The 12255-nt window shown below is 46.9% G+C and overlaps 1 protein-coding gene across 6 annotated transcripts in view; it reads left to right on the top strand.

Annotated features, from left to right (window-relative positions):
- Positions 1–12255, top strand: part of ZNF236 (zinc finger protein 236) — a 91302-nt gene that overhangs the window by 5828 nt on the left and 73219 nt on the right. For 5 of the 6 annotated variants that reach the window (XR_004677648.1, XM_034996088.1, XM_034996089.1 and 2 more), the window contains 4 exons: positions 6087–6265; positions 8492–8616; positions 8904–9076; positions 11020–11163. Coding sequence is in view for 5 of the 6 variants with exons in the window: in XM_034996088.1 (XP_034851979.1) it covers positions 6087–6265; positions 8492–8616; positions 8904–9076; positions 11020–11163 (621 nt within the window). In the remaining variant the exon portion in view is untranslated. Of the gene's footprint in view, positions 1–6086; positions 6266–8491; positions 8617–8903; positions 9077–11019; positions 11164–12255 lie in introns of those variants that run through there. The other variant, XM_034996091.1, reaches the window with a different exon arrangement.

Below are 12255 nucleotides of genomic sequence, written 5' to 3'. Positions count from 1 at the left end.
CTCGTTAAAAATCAGTTGGTACTTTTACTTAGATTGACTTAAATTTTTAGATTGTTGCAGGGAAAAATTGAACATGTTTACGGTATTGAATCTTTATTGTCAAAACATCTCAGTAGCCCTCCACCCTTTCCCACGTGATAGATAGGTGACAAAAACCTGATTGGATGACCAGCACAGGAGGGGTTAATCAGATTAAAACAGCCCATAAAACCCCCTAGACTTAGGAACTCCAGTGGCAATCCTCTCAGGTCCCCTCCCTCCTCGGGAGCTCTGTATTATCATTTTGCTATCGCTCAATAAACCTTCCTTTGCTGCCACCAAAAAATAACCAAAAAACAAAAAACATCTCAGTATTGTTTTGTTCATATGGATTCAGTATGTTTAAATTCTAAAGTGTTCTAGGATTTTTATTAATATCATTTGGGGGTCTTTCTTTCTTTTTTTTTTTTAAAGATTTTATTTATTTATTTATTGGAGAGCGAGCGAGAGAGAAACAGCATGAGAGAGGAGAGGGTCAGAGGGAGAAGCAGGCTCCCCGCTGAGCCGGGAGCCCGATGTGGGACTCGATCCCAGGACTCCGGGATCATGACCTGAGCCGAAGGCAGTCGCTTAACCAACTGAGCCACCCAGGCGCCCCTGGGGGTCTTTCTGTTACGTGTTTGTCATTTGTCCTTAGGAAAGGAGTGTGTTTTTGTCTATTAGTTTTGTAGCCTGCCGTCCTCCCAGATTCTCTTTGGGTTTTCATCTGTACAGGCTCATCTGCAAATAATAATTGGGTAATAAGATGTTTTGTTTTCACTAGCATGTTGGGGGTGTCTAAAATAAAACCAGCTGTTGATCAGTATAAGTCATCATAATATGTAGTGGTCGCATTTTCCCTAACTTTTTATTTTGAGAAATTTCACCCTTGAAAGATGGGTACAATGAATACTCAAGAACAGTGAATCCTTTACCTGGATTGACCAGTTATTAAAATTTGCCAGACCCCACCCCTGCCACTTCACCCCATTGTCCTGTTACTGCTTCACCTCTAAACACCTCAGTACGTGTTTTTCCTCCTGCTCACAAAACCCATCTCAAGCCCGCGGGATGGCCTGAGGAAGGCGTCAGGACAGTGGGGCACGGGGTCCGGGCTGCGAAGGCGACGAGGTGAGCTGGGGCTGCGGCTTTGCAGCTGCTCTCCGTGTGGGGCCCCCCGGGGGCGCTGTGGCTGCGTGTGGGTCGGGGCGCCCGCCGAGGGCGGCGGTGGCACCCAGGGCTGTCCCGTCGCGGGGCCCTGCCCACGTCCCCACTGCACCACTTCTGCAGAGCTGCCGTCTGAAATCGACGTTGACTTTCTCCGTGGCGGGAAAGGGCAATAACAGTAATTGATCGTTTCCAGAAAGTCTTAGTTTCTTGGACATTCGTTTCAAAATCTTGCCTTCGTCATATCTTCTCTTCCACACACTTTGTCCATGTTCTTTCCCACGTTGTTCCCCAGATGGAGCTCACCGTCCTCGCTCTGAGGGCGGTCTCCCGTCTCCCTTCTGTTGCTGGTGGCGGCCCTGTGGTTTGTAGCTGTGCTAGGACGTCCCGTCCCCGAAGGGCGCCCGACCCTCAGTGCCGGTGACAGCCCAGCTGTCTTTGCCTTTTGCTCTCATGGTTGTGAGAACGTCAGCGTGCCCTCGTTTCAGACTCCTTTTTTTCCTAAAAAGGCCTTGGAGGAACGTGTATTTCCTGAGATGAGCAGACTCTGCATTTCTGTTCCCCTTGCTGTCCTGTCTTGTGTCTCTTCTGAGTCTCTCTGTCCACCCACGGTCCCGGGGGAGGGAGAGGCTGTGGTGGCGCCGGGGCCCGTGGCAGGCGGCGGCGTGAGTGTGGCTGCCCGTCGTGGCCCAGAGCCACTGTGTCTGCAGCGGAGAGAGACTCAGTCACCTGGCCTGGTCACCCCACGCCGGGCAGGAGCTCCTGGCAGGGTTCTCCAGGGGCAGAAGCAAAAAGGCTTGGTTGTGCTTGTTTCAGGTGGGAAAATGCGTTGGCCTTGCGTGAAAAATGGGCGCCCTTTTCTTAAAGGGCGGTGTTAGTTTTGGAGTTTTCCTCTGTCCCCTGTGTGGCCTTGTGCGGTTCGGAGCTGGTAGGGCCACTGTGCCCTCCGAGGCTGTCCAGGTCCCCCCCCCAATCCTACCTCTGTCACGTGGCTCGAGGACGAGGAGCAGGGAGAGACCTGGTCTGTGAGCAAGAGAACACAGTCCCTACGCACGGTGGTGGCAAGTAGAGTTTCTAGTCAGAGCCGTATGCTCGCTGAGGAAATTGATTACTGTGTAAGAAAAGAAGAATAGACATTGGAACACAATTATCAGTCTTTCCCACATATGTTAAAACAGTACATTTCTGGCTACCTTTTTCTGTTTGGCATGTTTTTATTTCTTAGTGACTTGGTATGAATATGGTATGAGTAATACAGGAAGAAGTCCTGACCTTCAGTCACATGCAAAAATAACCTGTCAGGATCCAGCCAACATGGAGAAACCTTCCTTTTTTTTTTTTTTTTTAAAGATTTTTTATTTATTTGAGAGAGAGAATGAGAGAGAGAGTACGAGAGAGGGGAGGGTCAGAGGGAGAAGCAGACTCCCTGCTGAGCAGGGAGCCCGATGCGGGACTCGATCCTGGGACTCGATCCTGGGACTCCAGGATCGTGACCTGAGCTGAAGGCAGTCGCTGAACTGACTGAGCCACCCGGGCGCCCCATGGAGAAGCCTTTCTATCCCAGCCGCCTCTGCCCCTACAGCTGACACCACCCAATGAGAACATAACCCGCTGATAGAGGGCTGTGGGATGCGGGAAGAAGGCTGGCAGCTGAGGGCCTTCGGGGCTTGAGGAGCAGTACGACGATGAGCTCCTCTGGCTTCTTCTTTTACTCCCATACACCTGGACAGGTTGCTGGAGAAGCCTGTAGCCTTCTGCCAACAGGCACAGATGAAAATAAGCTTCAAGAAAAGCTGGTTCCCCTAAGTTAAAACTGGCAAAAGACTGGTTTACCAATAGAAAATCTTTTTGACGATGCCCACCCTACTCCAGCCAAATACCAACTGAGAAACTGCTCAGCAAGGCTGTGAGTGATCTTCCAACCCATCCTGCCCCCTGTTCCTAAACAGATGGCCCTCTGATCCCGTGACCGCCTGGGATTAAGTACAGAGCTAATCTTGCATCTCTCTCTGGCAGAAGGAGGTGGTACCCAGGCTCCCCCACCCGATGGTGTTAGCAGAGCCAGGCTGGCAGCTGACCTCTCATACTCTGCAGAAGCAGGCAGTGTTGTGATTCTCTGCCAGAGTAGTGCCAGTGGGCCAGTGGGGAGCTGAGCCTCACCGCACCTGACAGCAGTGAGATTTAACCGGAGGATGCAGGACGGACCAGTCCACAGTGAGCCTCCAACCAGATGATGCAGGACGGACCAGTCTGCACTGAGCTTTCCACCCTGGGGTTGGCAGGACCCTGTAGTGAGCCTCCACCCCTGACGTTGTCCTCTGCTGCATCTAGGCGGAGTGACTGCCTGATAAAAGAAAAGCAGAGATCTAGAGTCTCACAGCACGACACCCAGGGTGTCCAGGATACAGTTGAAAATCACTCAACAGACCAAGAACCATGATAGCTCCAGCTCTAATGTAATGAGAAAAGATGGCGTATTCCAATACTGAAGGGACCCCGATGGAATTACTTGGCAAGGATTTTAAAGCAGTCATCATAAAATTGCTTTAAGAATTGTTTTGAAACAAATGAAAAAATGGAATAGAAGAGAGAAGAACCAAAGGGAAATTACAGTGAAAAATGCAGTGAACATAAAGAACTCAGCTGAAGGGCTTGGCAGTGGAATGGGGAACCCGGAGTCTCCCGATGAAGCCCTGGCCAGGGAGAGGACATTCCATACTGGAGTGTGGAGGGTGTGAGTGAGGGTCTGAGACATGGGGCCACAGGGAAAGGTCATGCGGTGGCCCCTGGCGGGGACCTAGAAGGGCAGCTGTTATGGGGAGAGCGGCCGCAGGGCGGTTAGTATTTATCATATTTTATACTCTGACCTGTAAAAATTGACCTTCAGCAAGAAGGGGGCTGATCAGAATGCCATGCATTTCCCTTGATGAGTTCTGCTTGTTACTCGTCCAGGATGGAAATTATCCAGAAGGGTCTGTTTCTAGGGGACAAAGGAGTCACTACTTCTAGGCTGGAGGATTGATGGCAGCTCTGAATATGGAGAATGCAGGATAGGGGAATGTCCCATAGCGGTCGGCGAGGAAGCGAGGTATGGGGCTCCTGGCTAGGGCTTCGTCAAGTGTGGCCAGCTGATGGGAGCGGGTGGGAGGCGCGCCCTGGCTCCTGGAGCTTTCTGGGTGTGAAGCAGAGGCACGATGACACTCTCCGCCATGTGCTCTGTTTTGCTCGTGGCCCCGGGGTACTTGCCCTTGCTTTTGCCAAATGTGGGAGTTGTGTGCCGAGAACCGACAAGTGTAGATAGCCCCTGAAATATACTAATCTGATCATTAAAAGAGTAAGGTGAGGATGGGACAGGTTGGGAGAGCCAAGTTTTATTTCACAATTACAAGAAGGGACACCTGGGGCAGCCCTGAGCAAAAATGAGTATTTTGCCATATAAATTTAGGAATTTTTTTTTTTAAAGAGATGCAGCAAATTTTGTTAGGTATTTTTTTTTTCTTTTTGACAGTTTCCTGAAAAGAATTTTCTTTATTATCAACAAGATGCTGACATCTTGTAGCTCATTATTTCCTTAAATTATTATGTAATATTACTAACTTAACATTATTTAAGTTGAAATCATTATTGGATTGCTCAGAATATTCCCTTCAGCTCATCTTTTTTGGCCAAGGATGCTCTCAGTATCAATGAACTACTCATTTTAATGGGGTTTACTCACATTTACAGGGCTGGTATGTATAGAAATTAGAAGAAAGTCTGATGGAAGAACTAGCTCAATAACTTTTAATATGTGAATAATATTTCGTATATATTTTCAAACTAAAATATATCAAAATAAAATTTATTTTATCTTTTTGTTGTTGTTGCTGTTCTTATTTGGAAATAACAGTGTCTGCTCATTGACAGGTTATACTCATTTTTCCCCGTGTTTGGACAGTCTGTGTTGAGGATGGTTTAAAAACCTGTACGACGGAACTCTTGAGTCTGCTCATCCAATTTCGTCCTCAGCCAGCTTTTCCTCCTGCCGAGAGCTGGGCTGAGTTCTCCCTCTGTGCCCTGCTCTCTGTTGAGCATCCTACACGCTGGGGGGCAGGCGCTGTGACATCCCTGTGGTTAACACCCAGATGCCATAGCCAGGGGTGAACAGCCCAACTCCAGGACACATGCACTGCTGTTACCTGAAGGACAGAGGAGTCATTTAAAATTTATAGTAGCCATATTAAAAAAGGAAAAAAAAAAAAAGGGAAAAAACCAGATGAAATAAATTTTATTTTAATATAGTTTATTTTGAAAATATATCTAAAGTATTACTCACATATTAAAATTGAGCTGTTTTACGTTCTTTGCTTTTCGCAGTCTTTGAAATCCTGTGTGTATTTCATGCTTTTCCCACTGCGCTATTCAGACCACACCTGTTTCAAGTGCTGGGCAAGCCGTGTCTGGACGGAGTCCCTGACTTCTCTCTGTGAGAGCCTGCCTGTGAAACAATGATAAGTGTTTCCATTCAAAAATTTATCAGCTGTCACTTTGCTTTAAGGTAGTCTATTAAACTCCAATCTTAATTTGAGTTCTGTCCTGACCCTTCTGTGGCGGTGAAGTCCTTCTGCTTCTCTGACGTTTCCTCAGCACAGGTGTTCGAAATGCCAGGTACCCAACAGCCAGTCTGTGCTCAAAAATGGCACGGTTCTCTCATCCGCTTCTCTGGGTTTCCTTTTCTTCCAGCCAAGATGATTTTTATATATGCAGATTTGGACATAATGATACAGTTTTTGATGGTGAAAATAGTGTTTATTTCAGAGGAAAGTGTAATCTGTGTATCGACCATTTGCAATACCAGTTCTTTTAAGACGTCATGGTTTTGAAATGTTTGCTCTGCTCATGGATGGTCTTTGCTTTTGCAGAATCTCATCTGCTCTGAGTGTGGGGATGAGTTCACCCTGCAGAGCCAGCTGGCCATACACATGGAGGAGCACCGCCAGGAGCTGGCTGGGAGCCGGCTTCATGCCTGCAAGGCCTGTAGGAAAGAGTTCGAGACGTCCTCCCAGCTGAAGGAGCACATGAAGACTCACTATAAAATTAGGTATGAGCCTTTACTTGGGCTTGCCAAAAAAAGAAATCTATACAACATATTAAAAATGGGTATACTTTGCTATGATTGCTTAAAAATACTGTCTACTTTAGAAACAGCAACATGGCAGCTAATCTGGAGTGGTGTCAGGATAGCTTTTAAAACGTGTAGCCCTGTGTACGGTAAGAAAGAGAAGCTCAAAAATTTAAAGCAGTCATCAGGCTGCAGGAGTCGAAATTTTTAGCAAGTATTATCGTGTTAAAAGTTGTGGGACGGGGTACTGACAGAACGTTTTCATAGGTAAATAATGAGGTGTGTAGGGTAGATCCACAAGGGCCAGATCAGCACCCTTTATAACAAACAGATTTATTTATACTACCTGTTTAGAACTTCTGTGTTCCTGACGCTTGCGCTTAGTGTGCATTTAAACGTGTGTGAATAAAACCTAATCATTGCAAGCAGCCCAGACCAGGAGACCTTACCTCCCCACTTTGTGGATAAGGAGCTCTAGATACAGGACGAGTTACTTTCCCACGGTTTTACAGCTTGGAGGCTTCGGGCATCAAGGATTTAAACCCTAATTGCCTGCTTTTCGAGCTCATACTATTAGCTTAGTCAGCAGGCTGACAGCCGTGCTTAGTTGTCACACTCGTGGAGTGAGCTTAGGAGTTACGTGTGTGTGTATGCTTCCTCGTAACAACGACAACCACTATAGCAGTGTCCACACCAGTTAATAAAGTGTGTAAACTGTGTGAGGACTTGGTCGGATTTGGTCGCCCTCTGAGGCGCTGTGTTTTAGTGGCGTGGACACCCCACGGGGCCAGCGCCGCCTTACCCCTCCCACGCCCTCCACTTTGCCTGTTGTCCACTACTGGGGGCCCCGAGGATGCTGCATGTGCCCCATCACATTAGGTTTTTATTTGGATGAAGTTTTAACACAGGCAGGTTTGGTGTGTCTCCGAGGGTTTTGGGGAGATGACGAACGGTGCCCAGGCGGTCAGCATGCAGTCGGCCGCACCGGCTTCTGGCCCTTCTGGGATGGAGGGACGGGCCAGGCAGACAGCCTCGTCCTCGTGGAATGCTCGTTTATCAGGGAGATGAGTCAGTGTGACACTCTCAGATAGTGCTTGTGTGGAGAAGGGAAGAAACTGGATTGCGCTGGGGCAGTGCCAGGAAGGTGGGCAGCTTGGTGAGCGGGCTGTTGAGGCGGGCCACGCTGAGGAGGGTGTCTGAAATGAGGAGGGCCATGCGGGCCGGGAAGGGGAGAGCAGTTGCCACACCTCAGCTGCAGTGAACTTTCTCTGCACTGGAAAGCAGAGAGGAGGCTGGCGCTTGGGAGCCCACTGTGGAGGGGAGCTTGCTGGCGCTGGGTATGAAGCAGGCGGGCCGCGGGGCTGAGGGCCTCAGGAGGCCATCCTGGGAATGAGGATTATATCCCAAGGGTAGTGGGAAGTCTGCCCCAACTTCCCCTGTGGGGTGGCTGTGGGGGGTGGTGTTGAGGAAGGGAGGCCGGTGAACCATCACAGCGGACGGTGGTGGTCTGACGACTGGAGAGTGGGGAGGCCTGGGCGTCTTTGGAGGTGTTTTGAGTGAAACCAGTAGCTTTTGAAGATGGACTTGAAGTCAGGGGCGAGAGGGAGAATCTGGAGCAACTCCTAAGGTTTAACCTTGCCCAACTGGGAGCTGCTGTTTCCTGGGTGGGGTAGCAGCAGGGGGGGGATGGGCAGAGTCCTGTCTGGTTCACACTAGCTCGCAGCCACCAGGGAGCCGAGCGCAGAGACGTCAGGTGGAGAGGGAGACGTCTAGGGTCGGTGTCAGGGGTGCTGGAGGGAGAACTTGGAGATCGTCAGCCTGTGGATGGTGTTGAGAGCAAGGAGACTGGAGGACGAAGCAGGACTTGGCAGTGTAGGGATCGTACCCACACACGTCTTTACGTCCGAGCACCACAGGTAGAGCTGTGTCCAGAAGGGGCATTCTCACCTCTCCCCTCCAAGAAAAGAAAGCAAAGTTTATCTTTTCATTAGATAGGGAAAAATGAGTTTTATGGTAATGAACACTACCAAACAACTGCGTGTCTGTGTGTACCTGTGTGTTTGTGGAGACACACACATGTGATGGATTTCTCGTTAAAGCATTTTCTGACCACCACTCATCCACACTTGCTGGTAGCATTTTAATTCTGAAATTGTCATACAGAGGAGACGACTTCATGAATATTTTCCCCCCGTGTTATACTAGGGTATCAAGTACAAGGTCTTATAACCGGAACATTGACAGGAGTGGATTCACATATTCATGCCCGCACTGTGGAAAGACATTTCAAAAGCCAAGTCAGTTAACTCGGCATATTAGGATACACACAGGTATGAGATACATTCACTTTTGGGCGATTTATGATATGGCTTAGAGGAAAGAACATGTGTGTTAGAGCTAGCTAGAACTGGATGGTAATGTTGGCTTTTCTGTCCTTTGCTCTGTGACCTTGGTCTTCACTTTGGGATTTTTGAGTAGTCGGTTGGATGCATGAGTCTACAGTACAGGGCGATGTTCTGTCTGGACAGATGGGTTTGGGGGTAATGTATTTCTCTTTTAATTCATTAGATGCTTACACATGTGGCATTATATTCTGATCATTTTTCTCCCTCTCTAGGTGAAAGGCCATTTAAGTGTAGTGAATGTGGGAAAGCTTTTAACCAGAAGGGGGCATTGCAGACTCACATGATTAAGCATACAGGTGAAAAACCCCATGCCTGTGCCTTCTGTCCTGCTGCCTTTTCTCAAAAAGGGAATCTCCAGTCCCACGTGCAGAGAGTTCACTCAGAGGTAAACATGGAACCTGGGTCCGTGTGGTGCTCATGGGGGTGTGGTAGATGGCTCTGGAGTTAATGAGTGAGCCTGAGAAATTCTTTTCTACTTTTAAAATGCAGGTTTAGAGTTTGTGCAGAGCAGACCTTGTTTTAAACAAGCAAGCAAGCAACTATATGTATCTCTATATGGACACCCTGTTGACTTACATATGGGAGAAATATAAAATATTATCTTTCTGTGGTCTTATGGACGCTATTATAGCTTTGATGAATAAATGTTTGAAGATAATCATAATACCTTTGTTAGTTACAGTCCATCGATCTGATTGTTAACATTTCATCCCTTTAGCAAACTTGAAACGCAGACACTGTCAAGTCTAAGAACTTGAAAGACAAGAAATAAATTGAGAGGAAAAAAGTATTTTTCCTATTACTGTCATTATTGCTAAACTCACCCATGGCCTCATTCACGTTCTTTATCAGCCAGAGCCCTGGTCTGTGTATTTCCCTCCACGTGAACTATTTCAGTGAGACTGTTGTTCACCATTTCTTGTTGTCTGCAGATCATTCTGATTTGTAAAACGTTTGGAATCATTTCTCTTAAGCAGGTTAACCTTTGCTCTTTCCTGATTTGGTGTTTGATTTATAGTCTAATTGTAGAATATAAATTAATGTTTAAGTGACACACTTTTATCACAGATCATTTTATTTTATGTAACTGTTTTGCAGAATGAAGACTCATATTCTTAAAAGCAAATGTGTATCTTTTTATTTTTTCCTTGATGCCTTGAGTATCACTGAAATAAAAAAACCCTCCACCCTTCACATAGTTTATAAACATATTCAGCCTTCCATATGCGAGTTACTTGTTAAAACTAAGTTTTATATTCTAAGACCCAGACACCTGAGGAGGAACACATAAATATTAGTGAGGCAGTGATGATGTGGAGTGAGGTTTCCTTTAGATCTCAGAAGAGTAGAAGTGACCTGTTCCAGTTATTCTGTGGGAGCTGCCTCTGTGTGCGGACGATTGCTTCGGGATGGCTGCTTACTCGCGTGGCACCCAGAGAGACCTCATGCCCCCCCACCCCCCCACCCCCGGCAGCCCGCTGAGATGCCCGCCGGTGCTCCTGAGGTCACGAAACCCCTCTGGGAGGGTGGGGGCTTGCCCGGCTCCCAGACTGAGAGCCCCTGGGACCTGTGGTGGGGCAGATGGCCGTGTTCCAGAAATGACCTCTAAGGGTTGGTTTGTAAATATTATCCAGTCCTGTGATGAACCTTAAATTTAGTTCTTAACAAGGTGCTAGAAATGGAACAGAATATCCATGTGTAGAGAAGGCTGGCCCGTTTTCAACCAGCCTTCGTAATTACAAGAATAAGTACCGCTGGGCTTGAATAATAGCGAAGGAATAGTTGAGACGCTTTCTGTGTACCCAGAGGTTCTGCTTCATTTCCCTCCTCTCTAGGGTCCCCTGTTGGCTTTATCATAGTTGTCCAAAGTAGTTGCTGATAAGGGAGTATTGGGATTGGTGATGGAAGCTTACGCAGTGCGCAGCCCTCCTTCCCAGCACGTATATCGTAACGCACCAAAGGCTTAGTTAGAGTGTTGCTCACACCTGTGTTACACTGTGCGTAACCACTGAAGACACTGAGAGTGTAAGTCAGGTATCTTATTTTCACCAAATTACAATAACTGGAAACTATGTCTTCTCACTTCCGAATCTGTTCTAATTTATAGAAAAGACTATGAAATTTCAATTAATTTCACACTGGCAAGGTTGATGCAAGAGTTGGGTCATTGATTTTAGAACTATCCAGTTTGAAAGAAAAAGTAATGTTAAATGGTTAGATTGTTTCTGCCATTTTTAATGGAATGGTAAATTACGATTTGCTATAATTTAAATATTTTTGTCTAACAGTTAATTGTAAAAAATAGTTTTTTCTCTTTTGTTCTTTAAGGTCAAGAATGGCCCTACCTATAATTGTACAGAATGTAGTTGTGTATTTAAAAGTCTAGGTAGCTTGAACACTCATATCAGCAAGATGCACATGGGCGGACCACAGAATCCAGCAAGCTCCACAGAGACCGCTCACGTTTTAACGGTGAGTCTAGCAGGCTGCTTGATAGGGGGTAACCTTTTACCAAAATTGGTCATCTTAATTGTGACCTTTAAAATGGAATATTATTTAGAATATTATTTAGTACCACAAAGGTGCTATGAAAGTTTTCTATAAGGAGGTAAGGGTACTTTCTTATTTTTTTAATTAGTGAAAGAAAATCAATATTTTTAAACTTCAGAATAGTATCAGATGATCCTGATTTAAGAACTGTCACCTGAACCGATGAAAAGCACGCAAAATGCAATCATTAATTTATGAAATGGTCATCTTACAGTGCTATTGATGATTACTATTGACTATTCTTTATCCCTGTGTGATGACTTACGAATCAGTTAACCATCGTAAAATAATATTTCTCCACGTCTGATGGGACAGTGGTAATTTTTTCCTGAGGATGTGGCCTTCTGTGGAACTAAATTGTGTAAAATTGGACGACACTCACTCCCACACTCGTGTTCGGGTTCTGGTGGGAGTCTTGAGCCCCGCCTAGATCTGTTACCTCTTCCCCCTCGCAGCTGGTAGGGAGTGGCCGAGCGTGAGCGCGGGGCAGCGCACCATGTGTTGAGCGCGCACTCGTGAGCTGGCCTGGTGGTGCTTTGTGCTGTCAGCATCTGCCTGCACCGGCGTGGAAACTCGTTAGTGTTTGGTTCCCGAGCTTTATGTTCGCATTTACGGTTTGTGTTTTGTTCTCTTTTCTCAAAATACTGGCAGCTCAGGATGGTTCCTCACCTAACTCCTGATCAGGAATCCCCGTGCATTAGGCCGGCCCTGTGTTGTGCGTCCTGGGTCCACCTTCACGCATCACACAGAACGCTGCGTCTGACCTCCACTGTCTGCCACGTGGCGTTTCAGGCTCCTGCGTGTCTGGACAATCAGAGTGCTCTCTCCTTGGATGTTCTTGGCTCTGGCTTTCCCGAGCATTTATGCTCCAGTGCCCCTCTTTTCCAGAAATTTCCTGAATTATCTTGGCCACAGTGGTTTCTCTCTTATTTTCTTTATTTTGTAACGCTTTTGTTTCTGTGTTTTACTGGACAGGTGGGAAGGTGAGGCCTGCGAGCCTACACCCCCACCTTG

Source organism: Mirounga leonina, unplaced genomic scaffold (assembly GCF_011800145.1).
Source record: "Mirounga leonina isolate KUSES-001 unplaced genomic scaffold, KU_Mleo_1.0 Mir_93, whole genome shotgun sequence".
Classification (NCBI taxonomy): Eukaryota; Metazoa; Chordata; class Mammalia; order Carnivora; family Phocidae; genus Mirounga; species Mirounga leonina.
Note: the sequence above shows the minus strand (reverse complement) of the source record. Positions and strands in the feature narration are given on the sequence as shown.